The 25646-nt window shown below is 44.0% G+C and overlaps 1 protein-coding gene across 3 annotated transcripts in view; it reads left to right on the forward strand.

Moving 5' to 3' along the window:
* TBC1D19 (TBC1 domain family member 19) overlaps positions 1-25646 on the forward strand; it is a 142603-nt gene that overhangs the window by 95659 nt on the left and 21298 nt on the right. For all 3 annotated transcript variants that reach the window (XM_061584409.1, XM_061584408.1, XM_061584410.1), the window contains 5 exons: positions 995-1079; positions 3248-3292; positions 19086-19118; positions 22722-22831; positions 24620-24711. In XM_061584409.1, the coding sequence (XP_061440393.1) occupies positions 995-1079; positions 3248-3292; positions 19086-19118; positions 22722-22831; positions 24620-24711 (365 nt within the window). The remainder of the gene's footprint in view (positions 1-994; positions 1080-3247; positions 3293-19085; positions 19119-22721; positions 22832-24619; positions 24712-25646) is intronic.

The raw sequence follows: 25646 nt of genomic DNA on the forward strand, positions 1-25646 counted from the left end.
CCTGTTTAATATTCTTACTTTGCTGAGTGTACTATATTTTGACAGTTTAGATAGGATCACAAGCTGACAATGAGTAATGTCGACTGTAGTGTGTGTTTTAAGACAAAGGCACTTTGAAAAAATGTTAATCTGCAAAAGCGTAAGCTGTTCAAGAAGGTAAAACCATATCTCAGCCAGAAAATTATTATGCCCTCTATCAGAAACAGAGACATTTTTTCAAGACATTTCTGCTTTTATTTGACAAATATAATTATCAAAAGGCTGTGCTTACAAAAATATTAAACAAAAAGGAACTGTCTGAGTGGATGATGCACAGTGAAACATTGCCATGGCATTGGAAACACTCTGGGTAGAATGATGGCTAGATAAACTATGTTTCCTCCTCAAACTTGCATTAGTTGTCTTAAAAGGCCAGTTCTTTTGTTTAGCTTTTCAAGGGATGGAAGTACTCCTGGAAAGCTAATTCTGTATTCACCTGTGTTTTCTCCAGCTGAACAAATAATAGATAGAGGTAAGGGTCTGTGTGTGTGGTATGTGTGTGGTGTGTGTGTATGTATATGAGAGAGAGAGAGATCTAAATTGGGGAAATGGTGTAGAGGGAAAGGATTAACCCTAGGTCTGCAAATGCTGTGGCCCTGATCCAATTCAGGGTTCCATGTGGTTGCTTTTAAGAAAAATAGGAAATCTGTGGGAGATGTGATTATGGATCTCTTGCATTACACCTAGTTTTGCTTTAAAAGTATGTGCAAACCTTTTGTCTGAATTATATATATACATAGCTCCAAATCTGTTTACATGTTATAGGGAAACTCATGTACTTAAATCCTCTTTCTCAAAGTATCCAGTACAGTTTTGGTGGCTGGAGAGGCGAATCTATTCACTTTGTTTGCTTATATTTTTCTGTTGCAGGAAATGCCAGTTTGACGCTAAAACTTCAAAATTATTTTAATCACTGAGCAGTTTCTGATAATTCCTATGTTATTGTTTCTCACAGGTGTTGCTTTGTTTTTCACGAGACACTTCAGTATTGGAGCACTTCGCATACAATAGTGCTACTCCACCCAAATCATACATTCGAGGTAAAGAAACAGATACTTATTTATGGTATTTATAAACATTTACTGTGGGTTAACTGCCTCTGACTTCTGATGATAGTTGTGGCTGAGCAGAATTCAAAACCAGATTTATCTGGTCCAAGTCTTACCATTCGACTACACAAAATGTGTTTGTGGCTCTCTGCAAATACTATAACCTACTGTTTGTGCTCTCTGAAAAAAACAGGTGTATGTTTGGCTTGTTTTTTGAGCACTCTGCTGTCTACAATACAAGTCTCAAGTTATATGGGTCTGACAAAGAGTTTCTTTTTTCAGGCCTTTTTTCCTTCTTCTGTACACTGAGGTGGCAATTTGAAGCTGAAGAGCAGTGAACGGGGAAGGGGGTCATTCTGATCTTTCCCCCTTGCAGTGCTTTTTGCTAACGATCACACCCACTGCTACTGTTATCACTGCTGAAGAAAAAAAAACATGTACCTATACCTTTTTGATGGTGATGGTAAAGACTTGTGATTTTTAATGTTCTAAATATAATTTTAATGTTCTAATATAATTATATGTCAGGGTTCAGCTAGATGTGACACAGGACATGAATGATCAGGATCTCACAATGTTTTTTTTTTCTTTCAAAGCAGCTGCATGGAACTTTAATTTGAACCAGGGATACTGAGGCGGGTGGGTTAGGCCTTTACTTCTGTATTGTTTCCCTGATCTGCATGACATTCTCCTTCAGACGCTTCTCTGGGTGAGGAGGCAAGTTCAGATTGTGTACCTCTCTGCTCTCTTGGGAGAGAGCATGCTGAGGCAGTTGGTTTCTCCCTTCACTTGCTGTTGAGCAATGACAGATCCAAATAGTGAGCTGCAAAGTCAATGTGATGTGAAAGATTCATGATGAGGATTTTCCAGAGATCTTTTTTTATTCCAAAGTAGCTGTGCCGGCTTCTCATTTGACTGGGAAATTGAAGCTGGGGAGGTATATTTAATCCTTTCTTTTCAAGCCATTTCCCTGATGTAATTCTTTTACCCTATGTACATTGGGGAAGTGGAGAATAACAGTTACCCAGTGAAACGTCTAGGCTCACACAGCCGCTTTGAAGTAAATATATATATTTTAATTATTTATTTATAAAAGTATTTATATACAGCCCTCTCGTAAAACATCAGGGCATTGTACAACATAAAAACATTTAAAAGCAATACAAAACAATAATTAAAATGACTGGTTACTCCAAAAACGTTGTAAACAGCTGCATAGGCCTGTCAGCCAAAAAAAGTATTTAAGAGACATCTGAAAATCAAACGCGAGGATGTCTGCTGAATCTCTGCTGGAAGAGTATTCCATAGCATGGGACCTGCTATGCTAAATGCCCAACTTCTGGTTGAGGCCACTTGGGCCTCTGTAACATGGGTAACAACTAACCACGCTATTCCGTACTATCCATCCATCTATCTATAGAAGATCTGCATTAAGGATCACATCTGCTTTGGTTCTCAGTATTTGTTGTTGCTTAAATGGCAAGTGAAGGGAGAAACCAACTCACTCAGCACATGCCCAGCTTGCTTGCCTGCCTGTGAAGTCAAGAATGGAGACCAGGATTACACCTCAAAAATTCATTTTAAGAGATTTGATAGGCTGCTGTTATAATTTGAGTAAGACATGTTTCATATATCTGTACAAGGCCCATTCATTGTTCTTTTTTCTGGAATATTTTGATTATTGATCTGTTTGACAGCTCTGTAGGGCTATACCACCGTTATCTCTAACCTCCCAATAGTTTTTCACTATCTTAAATGTGTCAGATCTTCATTTTCAGTTTGGAAAAGTCTGCATTCTCTTGCTAAGGTAAAGGTATCCCCGCACTTGTAGTGCGAGTTGTTTCCGACTCTTAGGGACGTTTACAAGGCAGACCGTATATATGGGGTGGGTTTGCCAGTTCCTTCCCCGGCCTTTCTTTATCCCCCAGCATATGCCGGGTACTCATTTTACCGACCACGGATGGATGGAAGGCTGAGTAGACCTCGACCCCTTTTACCGGAGATTCGACTTCCTCCTTCTGTTGGAATCGAACTCTGGCTGTGAGCAGAGCTTCAGCTGCGTTACCACCACTTACCACTCTGCGTCACGGAGGATCTGTCATTCTCTTGCTATATGGCTATAATTAATCTTTTTTTAAAATTGGCTGTCCTTTTCACAGGGAAACTTGGAATGGAAGAGTATGCTGTATTTTATCCACCAAATGGTAAGGAAGTTATACTGTTGCCTCCTCTAGTGGGAAAAGGGAAAGCTGCAGTCATTTGTAAGACTATGGATTCTCCTGAACTGTGTCTTGTTCTTAGACTGGAGACATAAAACAGGATTTGGCAGTGTTTTCCCTCTTTTTTCAGAGGGTTGACAGTTTTTTGTCATATCAATCCACTATTTGTGCATGCTTAATCCCACTATTGTCTTTGGCAGAACCTGTTTTGCATGTTCTGTAGTACTTTAAAAACCAAACAAGTACAAAACTTTGTCTAGAAAACCATGGTGGGAGAAAAGAAGTTACAGGTACCCCACAGTTTCTGAAAACTAAAACAGCTCTGTGGTCTATCTCCATCATTGTGTTTCTCTCTCTTTTTTTACCAGGGTTGGAGGCCACTGATTCATAGGGTCACCATAAGTCGTAATTGACTTGGAGGCACACAACAAAAAACAAACAACTATAATTTCTCATTGTTACATTTCATCTGTACTTTCACAGTGTATGCAAGCAACCTGAAAAACAGTTGGCGCAAGGATCCTGTGTTACCCACTAGCTGGATCTAAGATGGTAGAATAGGCTAAACTTTACCTGGCAACAGCAGCTTTTGATGACCTAGGCCCTACGCTATCAGAGTTGTTAAGCAGAGCATTAAAATGCAGTAGATGTTATTGCCACTGCTACTCCACCCTATCTGCTCATTTTCTGCCAATGGCTGGTTTGTTTCCTAGCCGAAAATGCTTTTCTGAGGTCACATTCAGGACTCCCATCCCATTTAAAATGTTTAGTTGCATGCAGAAACCTCATGCTCCATTGACTTGGATGGAGCCATATATACATTGTACCTTTACCCCCGCAAAGCATCACATGACCATACCAAGTCAACCCTTAAACTGAGCAGTGTGTCATTTTTTATGTTTTCATTCTTTATGATGACAATTTGCTTTATTTCTTTCACAGAGATACAACAAGTTAAATTATAGAAAGTGTATATAGCCTGAAAGTCTGTGTCTGAGCTCTTTCATATAGTCTCTCAACCTGCCCTCTTGGGGGCAAAAGTGCCTGGTCCTTATTAACGGGTAACCTTTGTTCCACTCCTGCCCAATATCTTAAAGCAGATCCCTGCCCTCCTTGAAGATCATGCAGCAAGGAAGCCAAGCTTCTTTTAACCAAGTTAAATATGTGGTTGCATATTTATGGGACCGTTCCTGAAAAACTGATGCAGTCAGTCAATTCACTTTTCAGGAAAAGTCCATGAATATACGACAACATATTTTCTTGGTTAAAAGAAGCTTGGCTTCTGTGCTTCATGCAAAAATATCCTTGCTGACCACTTGGAGTAGGAAGTCAGCAAGAAGGGGGTTACTTAACCCTTTCCCAATCCACCTCATAATTTGCATAATTAGCAAGTAATTTGCAAATTAGGTCACCCATACTTGGGGGACTGAAATATGACAGCCCTATGCTGACCTTCACCCATGCATATAAGATGATCTCATATGGGACTTGAGCTCCACCTTGTGGTTGAAGGCAGAATAGCGCTATTCAGTTTGTCAGTCTCTCTGCCTTCACCGAGTGTGGTTGCGTTTTTGTGCTTTCTGCTCACTGTAGTTGTTCAGGCCTCTATTTGTTTACTCTCTTACTTCTTTTTCCTTACCTGTTCGTGTAATTCCTTTTATCCTGGTATCCTTAACCACTCCTTCAAATTAAAAAAAAGGAAAAAAATTTCTGCCTGAGCCCTGCCTGCCCTGAAGTCTCTTTTTCTTCACCAGAGCTCCTTCTTTGCCTTCAATAGGGAGGAAAGCCACAGAGAAGTCTTCTACTTCTTAGAAATCTTATTTTGCTTCCTCAGAGTCCCACAACTCGCCTGCCCTTCAGTGGTCCCTGCAAGTGTAAAGAAAACAGCAATGGTAGTTACTGCCAACTCCCTCTCAGGTGGATGGTGTTTTGGCAGACTCTTCAGTGTTGGGTGGTGTAATTAGAAACAGTCCCAGCGACATCTGTAGCCCCTCAGGCCTTCTTCTTCAATGACAGCTCCTTTCTCCTCCACAGGATTTTCCTGCCTTGAGTTTTAGGAGGAGGAGGGATGTACAGGTCCTTCACATCAAGCCTTTGCTAATTTACAGCATCTAACATGCAGGTCCCTCAGGGCCACTGAAGAGCTTTCTGAAGAGGAGGGAGAACATTGCCTTTCTGGCTTAGGAACCCTGTTTTCCACTCAGTCTTCACCTGAGGAGTTCAGGGGTTATCATGACTCTTCCTTTCCTGGTGAAGCTCAGCCTCCTAGACCTGCTTTATTGCCTAGCCAGGGTCCTCCCTTTTCTACTCTCACTGGGATGCAACACCAACTTCCAGCTCCTCTGTTCACCCCGACTTTCTTGACCAGCTTAAAGAAGCTCTGTTGTCAGAACTGGCAAAGAATCTCCCTCAGCCTTCACAGTCTCTGCCTGCTGTCATCTTTCAATCTTTCCGAACTGCTGCCTCTCAACAGCATGCCAAGCAGCCTTCTCCAGTGCCACAGAGAAAACAACCATGACTCCCCAGACCCTCATGTGGTTCCTAGGAGTTCAGCTCATCGGAAGTGTTCCAAATTCCTGATGCAGCTGCTGATTTTAGATCTGATCATTTTGGATGAAGAAGAATGGAATGGTGAGTCTGATGTGGAGAAGTCTTGACTCCTACCATTTTTTTCAAGATTCTCAGTATCTACCTTGCTATGCAAGTTTGTGGCAGCAAAGGATTTGCATATCTTAAGTGAAGTGCCCACACCTTCAACAGCGTGCCCTGTTTCTTAAACTCGTCAAGGCTGAACTGGATTCCCTATGCATAAATATATATATATGTGAGAAACCAGTTGCCATTGCTAACAAGCATTATGTGCTGGAGCAATCTATAATGGATGGGCTAAAGATTCTGATGCGCAGCTTAAGGATCCCATAGAGTGTAAACTGGATGTGGTGCTTAAATGCTCCCATGAGGTGTCTGCATTCTTGGTGCATGTTGCTTCCTCTGCTTCTATCTTCATCAGGGCTTCTCCCCATGGCTAGAGGATCTTCTAGATGACCCTCAAGAGGTTCTCGCCGACCTTCCTTAGACCTTATTGAAAATCTCACATGCAGCAGCAGCTTTTGTAATTGTTGCCTCAGTAGATGATGTCCAATTCTTGGCTCACACTGGCTGCAGATGTCTTCTCTACAAGAATCTTTTGGCTCTGCCACTGCAATGTGGATGCCTCTTCTAACCTGGCTTCAGAGCCCTACGTAGGGGGAAAGCTATTAAGTGAAGCTGCTCTTCAGGATGTGTTGGTGGAATCCAACAAGGACACTATTCCTTCTCTTCACAAGAAGGAGAATGTTGCCAGTGGGAGGCCATCTCAGCAGTTTCTCTGACATATGGTGAGACATCACATCAGATCATTGGGTCCTGGAGATCCTCAGGCATGTCCTTTGACTAGAATTGACCTCTCAAACCCATCCCTACTTCCTACCTTGGCCCATATCTTTCTTTTTCACTTTTTTTTAATTAATTTTTATTCAAAGTTTCAAAAAAACAAAACAAAAGGAAAACAAATTAATAACTAATATAATAAAAAAATTGACTTCCGATTTGTCGCAGATCAGCTATAAGTATATAGTATGTAACAAACCTGTCCCTTAATATATTACAAAATCACTTTCCTCCAGTAGTTATCTTAATTAATCATCAAATCTCATTAACATCATATCATTTTGTTCTATCCGCAAAAAGTCAGAGAGGTTCCGCTCCTTCAGAAATATATCCATCAGTTTTTCTCCAAATATACATGTCAGTTGATCCATCCCTACCAAGTCAGCTAAGTCCAGTAATTTTAATAGCCATTCTTCTATTATCAGTATTAGTTCCATCATCCATCTGCCATCCTTGCACACATGTTAATCTTGCTGTCATAATCATATAGTAAGAGTCTGATGGGAATTTCCTTCATCACAAATATTTCCTTGCAATCAATTCTGAATGTATTACTGAAATGTTGTTGTAGGGTCATGTCTCTGTTCCTCTTCTTTACGAAATGCACCAGCATATCTCTTGAGAATTTTTCCATTGTCACATATCTAAAATTAATTCTGTAAATTTTCTCTATTTCAAGTTCCATCAAATCATTCCAGTCCAAAAATTTTATCAAGACAGTAATAACTTTATCTCTGATATCTTCACCAGTTTCTTCAAGAACAGCACTAAATTCCAAACAGTAATCTTTGTCTTTAATATCCATCACGGCCATAAAGTCCAAATCTTTTTCCAATTCCACATTTGATATATCTGATCCAATCTCCAGAATTTGCTCCTTCCTTTTAATTTCTTTTTCATCTTCTGTTGCTTGTCCATCTGCTTTTCTCATATAATCCTTTATTTCTTTCAGCTCCTGTTTCACTTTACCAAATTCAGTTGCCATCTCTTGTCTACCCTGTCTCAGTTCTTGTTGTGTTATCTTAATCTCATCCATTATCTTCTGAAACATATCCAGAGGGGAAAACCCTTCCAGGGGTACATCCAGGGTCTCTGCCACTTCTTTGATTGTCATTCTTAAAGCTGAAGAAAAAACCCTTCAAATTTCCAATATAACCACAATTCCCAAGCAAAGAGTAATTTGCTTCTTTTTCCAGCAATAAGGGAGTTAATATTCTAGGCCTGTTGACATCATCTGGCCAGCACAGTTCTTATCTCCCGCACGTCCAAGAATGCAAAACAAATTTGGTTCACAGCACCGAACAATTAGTAACATACACGAACAGCAGATTCGTCTAAAGAAAGTAGTCCAAGAAAAAGTAGTCCCAGACATATATCAATCAAATAATCATCTAAATCAGATTTTCTGTTCGGGTAAGTTGCCCCTCATCCGTTTTAATCTTTATAGTTTCCAAATTCAGGCCAGCTTTTTGCCATAAAAAAATAAGATAAGCTTTTTAAATTTTCTTTCCTCCTCCTTAATTCCTTGTATAAAAGAGAGAAGTGTAACTCACCCAGGTATCTTAATTGCTGATTCTTAAACAAATCTCTTTTGCTGTAGTAATTTAAGCCAAATGATAAGATTAGACAGAAGAAAGCTCGCCCGTTGTGGATCGTTTAAAAGAAAAACGTCTTGCTTTTTTTCAGCCCAGCTTGCTGGAAGTCCTAACTCCGTCCTCGGCTGCTAGGTATGCCTTCTTTTCCCAGGGAATTCCTAATCAATTCCAGCCACCGACAGCCCAACGAAGTTTCTGTGGATAATCTCTTCGGTTCCCCCTTGCCTGGGAGAACATTTATACCAGTTAAATTTCCCTTTTGACTGATTTTAAACTGAAAAAAGGTTCCTCTGAGACAGAGCTCATCTCAGAGGCAGCCACAGGCGGAGCAATCCTCCGGGAAGTCCCTTGGCCCATATCTTTCAACTCCTCCAAAGTGGACAGAAACAGGAGTGCGATGGCATACCTGCTGAAGATTACAGTGGTAGAACCAGTATTAGCAAGAGAGCATCACTCAGGAATCTGTTCACTCTTCTTCACCATTCCCAAATGGATCGGCTCATTCTCCTGTGCATGGAAAGATGATATCAGGTGGGTAACTAGCTCCACCTAGTGGTTGAAGGCAAAAGAGTACTGCTGACGTTTTACTGTAGGTCCGTTCCCAGTCTGCGCCTGCTCTGTCCGCAGTTTTTTTTTTTCTCTTTTGCCTTCACCGAATCTGGTTGATTCCTCTCTGTCTCCGTCGGTTCAGGCTTGTATTGTTTGTCTTTTAAGTCTTACCTGTTGGTTTCTGCTGTTTCTTGCCCTCAGTATATGTTTTGTCTTCCCCTGCTGTTTAAAGTTTAAAGTTTAAAAACAAAAAAGCTCCTTGTGTCTTTCCTCCGGTTTTTTCTCGGTGGCGAGGAGCATTCAGCCCCTCCCCACGGCTCCTGGGGCCGTTGGCCTCTTCAGGCTCCCTCCCCAGCCGAATTTGCTACCATTCCTCCTAGTCAGCAACTCATAGCGTCGGCAGCATTAGCCTTAGAGGCGAATTTCACCGGAGCTCGGAACTCAGGCCCACGCCTCGGATTTTCGCGCTCCCTTTCAAGCGGCTTCATTTTCCCTGCTTCATAGCGGGGAGGGGCTGACGCACAGACGCCATAGCAGGTCGGCGGCAACAGCTTCTAATCTTTCTGCTTTACCTAGCCGCTTATTAGACAGCGTTGTCAATCATTACCAGCGGGAGCCTTCCATTCATATTTTCATTAACCCCGTAAGTCCCGCAGTGTGTGCCCGCTATGGGGAAAGCCACACACAAAACAAAGCACCTCTCAAAGGGGTCGAAAGTGCTTCCCCGCAAGCCAGCGACAGGCGCAGTGCCAGAACTCAGTCCCATCCTGGGATCAGAGCAGGCTCATTCTTCGGGGGATCATTCTGAAACAGTGGTGGCCCGCCCCTCTACCGTCAGGCACGAGGTGGCTGAGGCTCAGGTTTTGGCGGGCAGGGTGGCTGCAGAAGGCAGGATTCCTGTTCCACATAAGGGAACCTGTAGAGAAGGTCAAGATTCCTACCACCACTCAAGGAACCAGAGGGACCTGGAACCCCTGTCTGATGGGGAAGGTGGCCAGTCTCACCCTTCCTTAGACGCTATTTTTTCTAACAACTCCTCGCCCGAGGCCTTCACAGGGTTTTTGGAGGAGCCAATCCCTGTCCAACAAATTCATGATGCTGGTGGGCACAGGCTTTATCCATCTCACACTCAAGCTCGCCCTATTCAGCTGCAGCTTTCAGCACATTCAATTCAGCAATTAAAAGAACAGCTTAAGGATGCCCTTTTAATGGATCTGACTAGAGATTTGTCTTCTCAAACTACATCAGGCTCACGACCCTCAAGGCACCCGAGGGCGAACACACGCCCTTCCCCGGGCTGCACATCCCCAGACCCCTATGCTGCATCGCAGGGCAGACACCTTCAGCTCCCAGAACAGGAGCTTATAGACACAGAAAATGTCTTGATTGTGTTGGATGAAGAGGAATGGAGTGGGGAATCAGAATCTGAGGAGATTTTATCTACTAGAATATTTCAAGAGGCTCATTTCCTTCCTCTGCTATGCAAAGCGATGGAGGCTCTTACCCTCACCTCTACAGAGGATCCTCCTACTCCACCCTCCTCGAGAGTCTCAGCAGTATGTCCAGATCCAAAGCCTAGGTCTAGAGTATTGAAGCTTCCTTCTCTTCTCCCCAAGGTGCTCAAATCAGAATTTGACATTCCCTTGCAATTCAAAAAATCAGTTTCAGTAGCCAACAAATATTATACACTGGAACAACCAATCATGGATCAGTTGAAAGTCCCGCTCATAGACGCGTCTATAGTCAATCTATTGAACCCATCATTGAATCCTAAAGACTCAGACGCTCACCTTAAGGATCCTACTGAGCGCAAGATGGACCAGGGACTTAGAAGAGTGCACGAGGCTAGTGCGCTTTCAATCAGGGCAGCAGCAGCCTCTTCTGTGTTTGCTCGAGCCTCCCTACTGTGGTTGGAAGACCTGCTAGATGGCCCACAGCAGGATGCAGCCCGGATACGCAAATCTCTGCTGAAGGTCTCTCAGGAAGTTGCCTTCATGGCAGATGCGTCAATGGACGCCATGCAGTTTGCAGCTAGGTCTCTCACTGCAGGGATCTTCACGCGAAGGACCCTTTGGCTTCGACATTGGGATGCAGACCCTGCAGCTCGTTCGAATCTTGCCTCGGAACCCTACGTGGGTGGCAAATTATTTGGGGACACTGCCCTTGCCAACATATTAGAAACCAAGGAAAAGAAAAAGTGCATGCCATCCACCAGAAAAAGGGAGGATGGAAGGACCTTTCGCCGCTCATTCCATCCATATCACTTGTCGCAGTCCTTTCGGGGCTCACATCCCTTTGGAAGACAGAAGGACGCCCGCTCCAGCCGTCCCTTCTGGAACAGACAGCGCAACCAACTTAAGTCCCAGCAACACCTCCCAGGTCAATCCGGCCTTGCATCCCAGGCACGTGGAAACAGAAATCAGTTCTGACGCCTCCACCTCGCCGGTGGGAGGCCGTCTCCAACGCTTTGCTCACCGATGGGAGGACCTATCCTCCGATTGCTGGGTCCTCCGCACTCTTCGATACGGCCTTCGCCTGGAGTTTTCCTCCACCCCCCCGGCGAGATTCCTTCCATCCCCTGTGTCAGCAAATCCACACAAAAGGGGCAAAGTTTTGAGATCAGTTTCCCATCTCCTACGCATGGCAGCTATCGAGGCAGTACCTCCAGGGGAGAGGTTCCTGGGAAACTACTCTCTCTTCTTCACCGTTGACAAAAAAGACGGTTCATCCAGGCCAGTATTAGACCTCAAGACTCTAAATCGCTTCATAAAGTACCGCAAATTTCGGATGGAGACCTTACTTTCCATCAAAGAAGCGCTGAGGCTAGGGGACTTCCTCTCATCTATCGACCTGAAGGAAGCCTACCTGCACATTCCAATTTTTCCCCCTCACAGAAGGTATCTGCGCTTCGTGGTGGGACAAGACCATTATCAGTTCAGGGCCATGCCGTTTGGCCTGTCGTCCGCTCCCAGGACATTCACCAAGATTGTGGTTACCCTGGTGGCACACCTCAGGACACAGGGGATTCATATTTTTCCTTATCTGGACGATTTTCTGATCCGCTCACCATCGTTACACAAGGCATGGGAGGACCTCCATGTCACCCTGACCTGTCTAAAGGATCACGGTTTCCTGATCAACGAAGCCAAGAGTCATCTCTTTCCGTCCAGACGCATCACACATTTGGGAGCGACTATAGACTCTCAAAATGGCCTCATTACGCTATCTTCAGACAGGATCAGCAAGATCCACAAAGTGGTGTTGCATGTCCTATCCTCCACCTCTACAGACCTGATGGAGTTGGCAGCACTTCTCGGTTTGATGGTATCCACGTTCCAAACGACGCCATGGGCACGTCATCATTCCCGCACTCTTCAGTGGGCGCTGCTGCCATTCCAGAACGACATAGCGTCCAGGCACCACCGCATGGTCGCTCTGTCACCACAGGTTCGTCAGTCGCTGTTCTGGTGGACCCAAGAGCTCAACCTGACGCGAGGCATCCCTTTCCAGGATCCACTCCACACCCTGATAACGTCCGATGCCAGCTTATCTGGATGGGGAGCCATCTGCGACGGGCAGATGATTCAAGGCACGTGGTCGGCTCAGGAATCCGCACTGCCGATCAACCTACTCGAACTACGCGCAGTTCGTCTGGCCCTCAGGCACTTTGCGAACACCAGACGGTTAGGGGCAGTGCTTGTCAGAACAGACAACGTGTCGGCCAAATCGTATTTAAACCGTCAGGGAGGCACACGCTCCCTCATTCTTCAGAAGGAGGCCTTTCTCCTCTTCCAGTGGGCGGAGCCCAATATCATATCGATAGCGGCAGAATACCTCAAGGGGGAGGACAACAGCCAAGCGGACTGGCTCAGTCGGGAGAAGCTGATTCAAGGAGAATGGAGACTTCACCCACAGTCCTTTCGTCAAATAGTGGAACATTTTGCCCACATTCAAGTAGACCTCTTTGCCACCAGTGCCAATCGGCAGGTGCAGAGGTTCTTCTCCCGATACGCGACACCAGGCGCGGAAGGGATAAATGCCTTGACTTCCCAGTGGCCTCCGGGCAGACTATATGCATTTCCTCCAATTCCAGTGATTTCCAGGGTACTCAAAAAACTTCGTGCCGAAAGGACAGCACTTCTATTGGTGGCTCCATGGTGGCCAAGGAGATCTTGGTTTCCAGACCTTCTCGACCTGTCGGTGGAACCACCATGGAAGATTCCAGCGCGAACGGACCTGCTCTCTCAGGGACAGCTCCAGCACCGACCCAGAGTGGTGGGCACTTCATGTCTGGAACTTGAACAGAAGAGACTCTTGAAAAGAGGCATCTCTCCGCAAGTAGTAGAAACCATGATGGCTTCTAGACGCCCATCCACGCTCAGAATTTATGAAAGCACTTGGAAGGCCTTCTCATCCTGGTCACAGAAACAAGGGGTTCTTCCTCGAAAGGCGGGAGTAAAAGAAATCTTGTCCTTCCTGCAAGATGGCGTATCTTTGTGTCTCAGACCAAACACCCTGAGGCGCCAAGTTTCAGCCTTATCGGCAACCCTCTCCAGATCCCCGGATAAGCCAATCGGATCTCACCCCTTCGTCAAGCGTTTCCTCAGGGGAGCAACGATAACTGCACCTCCTACGGTGCATCGCTACCCAACTTGGGATCTGCATAAGGTTTTGTCAGCCCTTCAAAAACCTCCGTTCGAACCCCTGAGTCAAGTTTCTCTCCGTCTTCTTTCCTTTAAGGTCTTGTTTCTCGTGGCCATTACTTCGGCCCGTCGAGTGTCTGAATTGAATGCCCTGTCTGTCCATAAATTTTTTTGTGTATTCCATAAGGATAGAGTAGTCCTCCGTACTGTCCCTTCCTTTTGTCCCAAAGTGTTGTCTGCCTTCCATTGTCAGCAGGAGCTGGTCTTACCATCCTTCTGTCCAAATCCTGTCCATCCTTTAGAAAAAGCCTGGCACTCTTTTGATGTGAGAAGAGCCCTTAAAGTTTATATTTCCAAGACTAAATCATTTCGGAAAACAGATAATTTGTTTGTCTCCTTTCACCCAAAATCCATGGGGAATAAAGTCACCACATCTACGCTAGCCAGGTGGATCAAGGCATGCATTTCCTTGGCATATGCCTCTCTAAGATTATCCCGGCCCGCCGGGTTGGTAGCTCACTCTACTAGGGCGGCGGCCACATCAGCGGCCTTTTCCTATAATGCCTCTCTGGGGGAGATATGTAGGGCAGCCACATGGGCCACTCCCAATACCTTCATTAAACATTATAAAATAGACTCCTATGCTTCAGCCGAGGCAGCCTTTGGTAGGAGGGTGCTACAGCATGTCCTCTCAGATCACTAGTACCCATAGCCCAGCAGTATTCCCACCCTACATGGGTCAGCTTTGGTATGTCCCACCTGATATCATCTTTCCATGCACAGGAGAAGAGACATTTGGTCTTACCGTGAAATCGGTCTTCTCTGTGCATGTCAAAGATGATATCAGGGCCGCTCCCTATGACGGCTGGGCTGCCTGTCCAAGCGCTGTTAGACCTTGAGCAGAGAGTGTATGAGTACTGTTGTCTTGTCTTTTTGTGGTATTATTTCATTTCTTTCTGTGGGCTTGTTATTAAAAAACTGCGGAGCAGGCGCAGACTGGGAACGGACCTACAGTAAAACGTCAGCAGTACTCTTTTGCCTTCAACCACTAGGTGGAGCTAGTTACCCACCTGATATCATCTTTGACATGCACAGAGAAGACCGATTTCACGGTAAGACCAAATGTCTCTTCCAGGCTCTTCTGGATTTGAAGCTTTTAATCCAGTTCATCATTTACTGCAGGATGGAGACACTTTCCTCCATCCAAGAAGCTCTTCACCTGGGGGATTTTATCTTGTCAATCAACCTGATGGAAACTTATTTATTATATATTATATATATTATTTGATTTATATCCCATCCTTCCTCCCAGTAGGAGCCCAGGGCGGCAAACTTACATCCATGTTCCTATTCATTCCAGTCACGGCTGTGGCCTGAGGTGGTTCTCTCAAGGGCATCACTTTCAATTCAGGACAAAGCTCTTCAGTCTGACGTTGGGCCCCCATCATGAAAATAATGATCACCCTGGTGGCCCACCTCCAGCTGCAATGGATTCACATTTGTCCCTATTTGGATGACTTTCTGATTTGTTCATTGTCCCATTATCAGATTATTTGCCCTACCTGAAGGATCTAGGCTTTCTAATCAGCTTCAGCAAGAGTAATCTGCTTCCTTCCCAACAGTTTTCTTCATCTGGGAGGGTAGGTCGACATAGAATTTGGTACAATTTTCCCCTCCACAGAATGGGTTGGCAAAATCCAAGATGCAGTAAGGTTCATCTTAGTGAAGCCTTGGTAGACTTCATGGAGCTAGTGAGACTCCTAGGTCTCATGATTTCTACTGTTCTAGTCATTCCATGGGTAGGGCATCACACTTGGCACCTTTAATGGGCTTTGCTCCCATTCCATCACTGGGTGCTTTCACACTGCACTTTATTCAGTTATTCTGATGATTTATTTCCTGTTAATTTGCGCATAAAATTTGAGCTTTCACACGACATAACGGGTAGCTCCAGAATTCTGGTGGAATGTAGTGCAAGTTTAGTGCTAATTTCCGCAATAAATGATACCAGAAAAATTCTGATAGCAGTCTGGGAACCCGGAAGATTGTGAACGTTTTGCTCTAGCTGCCGCTGCTCACGTGACAGCCATCCCAGCATGCAGTGCGTTCCCGCCCTTACCAACAGCCCTCCCAGCATGCAGCCTTCGTGCACTGCTGCACTGCCACCGCTGCGCCTCCCAGCTGATCCCAGCTGCTCCTGAGAGAACATCCTGTGTGCTGCTGCTGCTTGTGCTTATCCAGAGCCTCTGCTGCTGCGCTGCCGCGCCTCTCAGCTAATCGCGATCGCACCTCTTTCAACCCCCCCCACGCACCGAAACAACAGGCCTTAAACCGGTGTCACGTGAGGCTGAATGAAGGGGGGGGGAAACTCTGTGTGTGAAAGACTGTTGCGCAAAATGCTGGTATAACAGGTACTGCAGTATGAAAGGGATTTTTGAAATCTGGAACGAAGCACTACCTTTTTAATCTGTTAAACTAGCGCTATTAGCCCCATGTGTGAAAGCACCCATTACATAACATCCAGATGTCAGCTATGTCTCCACGTCTCTAGGGTGGTTCAGCAGTCACTGATGTAGTGGCTTCATCCATCAGGTCTCTTTCAGGAAATCTCTCTTAGGGTCCTGTCAGACGGTTGTCACCTTGGATATCAGCCTGTCTGGTGGTGGTGCTCTCTGTGATGGCTTCATGGCGCAGGGGACTTGGTCTCTGGAAGAATCACATCTTCCACTCAACTTTTTGGAACTTGATTCTGTGTGGCCAGTCTGGCGATTCAACACTCAGTGTCACAGAGGTCTCTGGGGGCAGTCCTTCTGTGGACTGACAACGTAATGGCCAAAGCCCTTATCATTCATCAGGGTGGGACAAATCTATGCTCTTCAAAAAGGAGCCTCCTTGCTCCTTTTTTGGGTGGAGGAACACCTACACTCTCAGCAGGACATCTAGGAGGGGACGATGATGTCTAGACAGATTGGTTAAGCAGACAAAGACTTCAACAAGGGGAGTGCAAAATGCATTTAAAAGCCGTTAGGTCAATCATTTGACACTTTGGGACAGTGCAAGTGGACCTGTGTACATCCCAATTACCAAGTCAGACGACCGTTTGCCAGATTCGCAGTCCCAGCAGTGGAAGTGGTTGATGCCCTCTCCACTCCTTGGCCTTCTGGGACCCTGTATGCATTTCCTCTGTTCCCTCTTCTTCCTCATGCTGAAGAAGATCTGAGAGCTTTTGCAAGCAATGGTTTTGTTGGTGGCTCCATTTAGGCCCCCAAGGCCTTGGTTCTTTGAACTAGTCAACCTGGCAACATCTCCTCCCTGCCCTCTTTCCCCTTGGCAAGATCTTGTGTCTCAGAGACAGCTTCTGCACCAGAATCCAGCTTGGTTGGACCTCCATGTTTGGAGATTGAGAGAAAACGCTTCATCAAGGAAGGTCTTTCTTCTTTAGTGATACACTTGCTGTGAGGAGAGCTTTGAAGGTTTACATTTCTACCTTGGCCAAGGCAGCCTTTGGGAGAAGGGTTTTACAACATGTTCTTCTGAGTTGTAGGCAGACCACATTAGCTGTTATTCTCCCATCCTATATGGGTCAGTGTGAGGCGTCCTTCTCTGGCTCTCCCTGTCAGGTTCCAACCTGCTCATGGCTACTGCCTGTCACTAGGCACCACCAGGGACTCCACCAGTCCGGACTGTCCTCTCTTTTGGTTTCTCTCCCCGCTCTAGCACAGATCTCAACAGATCCCCCTGCTAGGCAGCACCACCAGTCACGTCCTATAACCAGTAGTCCCAGAGACTCTGCCTGAGTCTCCCTCAATTAGGTTACCTCTGTGACTGCATGCTTAAGCTGTCCCAATCCCTTTGATTTACTCAGACTGCTTATAATTCTGGTTTGCTCTGAATACTTGTGGTGTTATTCTTCCCTTCCCCGCTGCCACCATTTGTTATAGTTTCCCTTCAGCCTTGGTTATTTACCTCACCCTCCCTTCTGGTCTGTGAAACCCCAGCCAAGGATCAGTCCTTTGGTAAACCAAATTAAGTATTTATTAAATAACACAGATAACAAAGATAACAAGATTACTTCATAAGGCACATAAGCATATGGTTTTATCTAATACTAATCCGAACTCTACCCCCCTCCTTTTCCACGCTCTCCTGACAAACAACTCTCTCAAACCCACCAAAACAACCTATCAACATCCACTCCAACGTTCACCACCTCCAGATTTACCTGACCTCCTTCCATTTATACCCTCAGCCATTTTAAAACATTCAGCCAATCATCCAGCATTCTACTGCCCATTCACTCCCCCTTCCTCTTTCATTCTACTTACCATGTATCTCCTATACAAACAGCACTTACCCTATTTACACTAATACAGGAACATCAGTCAGCTTGTGTATATCCCATCTGAGATCATCTTACATGCACAAGATAAGAGACCTTTGATCTTACTGTGAAATGGTCATCTACATGCATGTAAAGATGATCTCAAGGCCTCTCCCTATGGGCTGCTTTTGGTTTGAGTGCATGCTAATCTACTTGACACACCTTTTCCTTGCTAGCAGCCGAGAGTGCCTAGCTTTTTGTTGTTACATGTTGGATATGTCACTGTTCCTGCTTGTATTGCCTACATTCTGGTTATGGCTTGTCATGAAAAAAAACTGTTCCCTAAGGCTAAGGGAAAAGTGGAAGACTCTGGAAAATCAAACAGCACTATTCTATCTGCAGCCGTAAGGTGGGGTTCAAGTTCCACCTAAGATCATCTTTACATGCATGTAGTAGATTGTTTCACGGTAAAACCAAAGGTCTCTTCTAGCAATAGTGCTGCAGCAGAGGGAAAAGGGGTGACTTTGCAAGTAAGTCAAGGGTTTTCCTTCCCATCGCATGTCTGGAAGAAGACATTTCTCTTCTTCTAGCCCAGTGATGCAGTAGTGGATGGAAACTGTCACATCACAGTGAGAAGGACAGGAAATGCTGTCTCTGCTTTTTAGAGAGAGAGTAGGGTGTGTGAGTGTAAGCGAGAAACTTAGTGCTGTGTGCCTGCATGTACTGTGAGTGTATGTGCTGTTTGTGGGGTGCATATACATGTGTAGTGAGTGTGTGCATACTGGTGGCATGAGGCTCTCAGAGGGGTGGCTAGTCAACCATGTGGCCCTGGACCCCAAAATCATCCATCTCTGATCCAAAACAAGCCTGCAGAATTGTGGCCTATTGCATTGCAGGTAGTTCACCAATCATGTTTTGGGGACTGCTAGGCCCTTTTTTCTTGGCACACTGAGGTAGTCAGTAAAAGGAAGAGGTTTTGTTGAGCTGTTGGTTAGCAACCATAAATGAGAGGTGGACTGCATTGTGCTTGACAGGTCACAAGTTAAGTGACCCTGCTCTCCAATTCTCAGCAGAGTAATTATTAGTCCACATTTCTAGAGTTTAATATGTGCTTATAAGTAGGAAAAGAATGGAGATTTGAAACATTTGGTGGAATCGAAGTTTGTTTTTTCCCTAAAAAGCAGAAAGTTCTGAAATCATAAAAAATGCTCACAGTAAAATGGAGCATCTTTCTTTTGTAGGTGTAATCCCTTTCCATGGCTTTTCAATGTATGGTAAGTGACTCTTAAAATTAGCATTGGGACTAATTGGAGACATGATTAATTGAATAAGGAAGTTAATTTATATTGTTGCAACTCCATTTTTGTTATTTGATTTCCTTTCCTTATGTAAATGGGATCCAGGTCCAACTATTACCTGAATGACTGACCACCTGAAATCCCATGTCTTGCTTTAAGTGTGGCATACAAATGTAACAATACATTTTAATTTTGGTCAGTAATATAGCAGGAGATGCATCTCTGTGCTGCGGGTTTTGACCTCCCGTCCCAGCCTGAGCCAATGGCAAGCAGAGAAAGTGGCCTCTGTAGGATGGAACAGAAGCTATTTTGCCCTGCCCAGTCAGAACTTGCAACCACAGCCTTCTTTCGGTTGAAGCTGTCCCTTCCTCTCAGCCACAGCTTTTATTGATAGTGCTAGAGCCTGAATGTGGGCTTTTGGTCTGCTAGCCCATCTCCTGCTGCCCTACATTCTACTCTGAAACAAAATTGGTATGATATAATAGTTTCTATTCTAAGCATATTTGCATTCCTTCCAAACAGTTTTAAAAGAACACAATTTATCTCAGGGCTTGGGAACCTGTTACCCTCAAAATGTTGTGGGACTCCTATCAGCCCCCAGCCAGTATGTGCAGCACTGAGGGATAATGGGAATTTTAGTCTAACAGGATTTATAGGGGCTGTCATGCTTAGTAACCAAATGAATGTTCATTGATATAAAAAGTGGCATACATCAAACCGTTCAAAATTTATATTGACATAGATTATAAGACATAAGATAGGTTCACACAAATTATTTTTACTGTTTATGGCCTGAAAGTCTCCAAAGCAGTAAATAGAATATTGAAAGAAAATATACAATCAAGTCCAATAAAATGCCATAAGTTCATCAGTAAGTAACACGACACAATATAAGATAGCAAAATCACAACATAGGGATGCTAAAAGAAAGCCTCCCCAAACTAGGGGATTAAAGGGTACTCCTACTAACCCTACATTCCTCACACTTAGGATCTAGGAACCAGGATAGACAATGAGAATTTTTTTTATATAAACAACAACAACAACACCTTACTCCAACTAGAAGAATTAAGGGTGCTCTCACCACCACCCCATTTTTACCGTTCAGGGTGAAGAAATAGTTCATGAGCTGGAAGATCCCATTGTGATCTCTTTGGAGTGCGTGTCCTTTCTCATAAGGTCTCAGAAAAATAGTTCCCAAAGAGGTATGGTGGACACAGGAACACAATCTGAGGGAGCTGAGGCACCAAATACAATAGAACCCCATCACAGGTTGGTTTAACGCAGGGGTGGGGAACATTTTTGGCCTGGTGGGCCAGATCTTTATCCTCCTACCACCCACCTGTCATCTGATGTCAGGTGACTGATAGGTGACTGGCCGCACCCATCTGTCAGAGTTGGCCCATGAAGGTGTGGGGAGGGGTGTGCTTTGCCAGTGCATTTCCTGCAGAGAATGTGCTTGCAAAGCAGCACCCAGCAGAATTGAACCCTCTGCTCACCAAATGGTAAGTGAAGAGTGCAGTCCTGCTGGCTGCGGGGGTCTGCTGTGACATTGTGCTCACCGTAGAGAACACATTGGCAAAGCAGCACTCAGCAGGATTGAGCCCCGCCCTGCCCATCAGCTGATGTCACCTAGTGATGTCAGGGGATGGACATGTGGGTGAGATTTCGAGCAAATGGCCTCAGGGACCAACTTGGACTCCCTGACAGGCCATGATTGACACTTGGGCCAGAGCTTCCCCACCTAATATCAGGTAAGAAATACAGCAAATTCTCAACTGACTGGGTGCAACTGAAGGCATACGTAGCATGGCTTAGGGAGTAGTCTGCCCCACCTACATGCCAAGGTGTCTTGGTGGCGGCAGTCCTGCTGGAATTTATTTAGTCATGGTTCATCCTGAGGATTCTGGCTGGGGAAGAATTTGGGCTGATGATCATAGACTCCTTCTGTCTCTGGCTGTCTCCTTAAGAGGACCTCCCTGGACCCAGAAGTGCTCAACAGCTATTGCCCAGTGGCAAATACACCCTTTTGGGGTGAGGTGCTTGAGGAGGGTGGTGGTGATACAGCTTCAGCCATATTTGGAGGAACCTGGTTATCTGTATCAGTTTCAGCCTGGCTTCAGGCCTGGTCATGGCACGGAAACCATCTTCTTTGCCTTGGTTGATGAATTTTTTTGGGAGAGATGCAGGGAGTGCAACCCTGCTCATACTCGTCCTCTCAGCAGCTTTTGATACTGTTGACCACAATATCCTTCTGGAGTGGCTCAAGGAGATGGGGTTGGGGGACACTGTACTTCGGTGCTTCTCTCTACCTCCAGATAGTAGTTATGAGGTGCCACTGTTCGGCACCATGGGAGTTGTCCTGTGGATCCTACAGGAATACATCTTATCCCTCATGCTGTTTAACATCTTTCTTAAACTCCTAGGAGCTGTCATTGGGAGATTTTGAATGAGGTGTCACCAGTATACAGATGGCACCCAGTTCTCTCTCTGTTCTATCTGAATCAGGAAAGGTGGCTGAGGTGTTAGACTGGTGCTTGGGGGCAGCGATGGGCTGGATGCAGGTCAAGAAATTGAAGCTGAATCCTGAAAAGACAGAGGTGTTATAAGTTTAGAGTTCTCAAGTCAGGGAGGTAGAAAGATGGCCTGTTTGGAATGGGGTTGCGCTTCCCTGGAAAGGAACAGGTCTGTAGCTTTGAAGTGCTCTTGAATCCACCACTGTTACTAAAGGCTCAGGTAGCCTCAGTGGCTAGGAGTGCCTATTTCCAGCTTCAGTTGGTTCGCCAGCTATACAGCATGAGTGTGACCTGGCCATTGTACTCCATGCTCATGTAATCTTCAGATTGGATTATTGCAACATTCTGTAAATGGCACTGCCCTTGAAGACAAACGGTGCTGCAAAATTAGCAGAAGTGTGAAGTTCAAATAATGGTCATTTCTAGTTCTCAGATTGTTTCAGAAAGTGCAAATTAGGTAAATTTGCCTTTAAATGTGAACTGAATTGAATTGCTCTCCCATCCCTAGCTCCTGTGTTAGGCTTGACTTATGTCCTGCAGAATCCTTGGTGGGTAATGGGGCTTCTTGGTCATCATTAGAGGAAGCTCCCAAGCCCTGGCCCTTCCCAGGAGGCTGCTTCTGAGCTTGCAACCAGGTTGGGTTTGCATGGAAGTATCTTCATATGAACAGTATTTATGTGGCTGTCCCAGTTCCTTCACTGGTTCACAGTTCACAAAAAATCCAGAAATCAATGTGACTGTACATGTGCAACCCATGTGCTGGTCCTGATTAACACAAATGCCTTTGAGCAAACATGGCCCAAGGGTGATACTACTCCCAAAGTAACCACATGTGTAAACTGGCCTGTTGTTATTCCATATGTCAGTAAAAAGCACTATCTGAATGAATGCTAAGAGAAAAAAGATCATTCCATAGCTGTTGCTGCATCAACACTTACTGTCAATTCTGCCTCTAAAAAGATTAGTATTCTTTCTGAACATGCAGCTTTTTAGCATTTTGTCACTGAACAATTATTTTAGCGTTTTATGGTGGTGAGGTAACAAATGTCTTTTATCCTTTCAGTGGCTCCGCTTTGTTTTCTATACAATGAACCTTCCAAGTTGTATCAGATATTTCGTGAAATATATGTGCGTTATTTCTTCAGACTTCATTCCATCTCTTCTCATCCTTCTGTAAGTTTGTTTTGAACAAATTTAAATTAGTGCCTCCCATTTCTAAATAGCTGTCTACAGTAACATTAAAAAAATGAAGACAAATGTCTCTGTCTGTATTTACTGTGCCCTCTTCTGAAAGTTTAGGATTACTGTATATGCAGACCTTTACTTTATGTGACTTGTATAAAAATATTTTTTAATGTACACCTCAGTATTGATACACTCCTTGTCTATGGCAGAGGAACATACAAGACTGCCTTATACTGTCAGATTATTGATCAATCTAGCTCAGTATTGTCTACCTAGAACAGAAGCAACAATTCAAAGCCTCAGTCAGATGTCTTTCCCAATCCTGGTGAGATTCTTTAACTAGAGATTTTGAAGATGGACCCTGCGAGCTTTTGTATGCAATTCTGTACTATTAAGATATGGTCCTGTGGCACTTTAAGACAAACACATTTCCTATTGTATAAACTTTTGTGAGTGAGATCCCTGTTTGTGAGATTTATAAAGCATTATAGAAAGTTATCAGGTGTATACATATAGGGATTGAAAATAATTTTAGAATTTAGGGAGGTGATTTGGAAACAGACTTCCTCAATTCAGAAATCCTTGGGTTGTAGCTTAGCGGTGGAGCCCATACGTTGCATGCAAAAGGTCTCCGGTTCAATCCAGGTAGGGCTGGGAGGGGAAACAGTAGCCAAGGTAAAAACAATGGCTCTTCTAAGCTGTTCCTGCATTGCTGACATGAACTCTGATGAGTGTAGTTTTAATTTGTCTTCAGCTGGAGTCTTTTTCCCTGCAAACTCTCCCAAAAAACTAGGAAATACTTTGCATACTCCAAATCAAGATGGGCAGATTTTGTCCATCTCCATATACATGCACTGACTGGATACTGGGCCTCAAAAGATAAAGAAAGCCCTGGATTCCTACTGGGAAAAAGGGTGGGATATAAATTTAAATAAATAAAAGAGAGAAGTATGTATATTAATAATACACCAAATATTTAGGCAAACCTTATGTGCAGGGTTTTGTATATGTTGTGATTTCAAAGGAGTGCAGAAAAAGCACTGGATACTAAATTTGGCTTCCTAAGAATCCTTTAGCTTTTCCCCTCATCGTTATGACTGCAAATATATATATTGGCAACTGCAATGTCTGCTGAATCCTCTGAAGCTAGAGAGGTGGCTGCATAAGATGTCCAGTGCCTGTGGTAGGGTAGAGCTCTGACTTCATGACAAGCAACACATGGATATGTTATGTAAAACAGTAAAAACTGCAAAGTAACAGAAAAAAATGAAACTTTGTATAATTTAGATATGTCACAGGCTTCAGTTTTTCTTCTTTTAGTGTGGAATGCACATAGTCCTGATTTTGTGGTACAAACCTGTATTAAAGAAACATTTAAACTCATGCTGAGATTAACTGTATGGTATATCTTTATACTTGAAATTTGTGGGCCTTAAATGCTGCTGTGTGGTCCTGTGTTGTGTGTAGCTATGACAGCATAGTTCTGTGCCTGCAACTGACAGTGTTTTAACATGAAGGAGTCCCCGTAAAGTCAACTGAGTTGTATACATTTTAGTAACTGAGCCTTAGTATGTGCTTCTTTGTCCATGACCTAGTTTTATCAAATCACATCCAAATGCTTTGTGTTGTGCGTACATTTTAAATGTGTGCATTAACTACTTGGGATATTTTCTTCCTATCTATTTTAAAAACTCAGTAGTAGTAAGATGTATGGTTGATGTATGTTTGTACTTCCGTTTTTTAAAAGGGCATGTTTGCATATTTGCTTTTTTAAAGGGCATTGTATCATTATGTTTGCTGTTTGAAACCCTTCTTCAGACTCATCTACCACAGCTGTTTTATCATCTTCGAGAAATTGGAGCACAACCGTAAGTATTTTTCTTTACATTTGAGCAATGCCATGACAAATACTGAAATTTAAAACTTCCAGAAAAGCAGATATTTTATTCTCTGAAGCACCATAATTCTGGGCTGTCTTTCAAAAGGAATTGTTAGGAGAGGTGTCTGAAATTAATATTTACGAATTAACTGCCTTCTGTACATTTTGAATAACTCTCCTTTGTACATGGAAACATCTTAAACATTCACAACTAGAGTGGGCTCTTGGCAGTTATCTAGAAACACAAGCTCCTCACACTATTTCCTGCAGTACCCTACAATAAGTTTGAGTTATGTATAGTGAGTGACTCATCAATAATTTTCTCAATTTTTCACACTGCTTCAGGAAGAGTTACCCGTTAGTGGAGTAACCTGCATCTCCAAAGCATGTAGCTGCCACCATAAGGGGAGTGTGTCTTTCCTCCCAGAAAGGGCCATGTTGAGCTTAAGGTGAAGACAGATACAGCATATTAATCCACTTATACTTGGGATCACAATTAGCCTCACAATTAGTTAACTGGGGAAATTCTACTTGTGGCAGTGCACCCTACAGAATATCATAGTGCAGTGACCCAAAAACAGATATTTTCTGCTGTTGCCTCTGCACTGTGGAATGCCCTTCCCTCTGCCATCTGAGAAGCAGCAATCATCAGTTGCTTCAGACATCTTGTAAAGACTTATTTTTTCTCCTATGCTTTCTGTGTCCCAGAAGATTGGACCATGTTTTAAGTGTTTGAATCCCATAATTTGTTTATTTGTTTTTATATACTTTTATCCTCCAGTTTGATTGGTTTTAGTTTTAGTTTTAAAGATATTGCTTGTTTTTTATATTGTATACTGCTTAGAGACTTCAAAGTATTAAGTGGCTTATAAATGCTTATAAATAAATACAGTAAATAAATAATAAAGGACACAAAGAAGTAAA

Source organism: Rhineura floridana, chromosome 9, assembly GCF_030035675.1.
Source record: "Rhineura floridana isolate rRhiFlo1 chromosome 9, rRhiFlo1.hap2, whole genome shotgun sequence".
NCBI classification, from domain to species: Eukaryota; Metazoa; Chordata; class Lepidosauria; order Squamata; family Rhineuridae; genus Rhineura; species Rhineura floridana.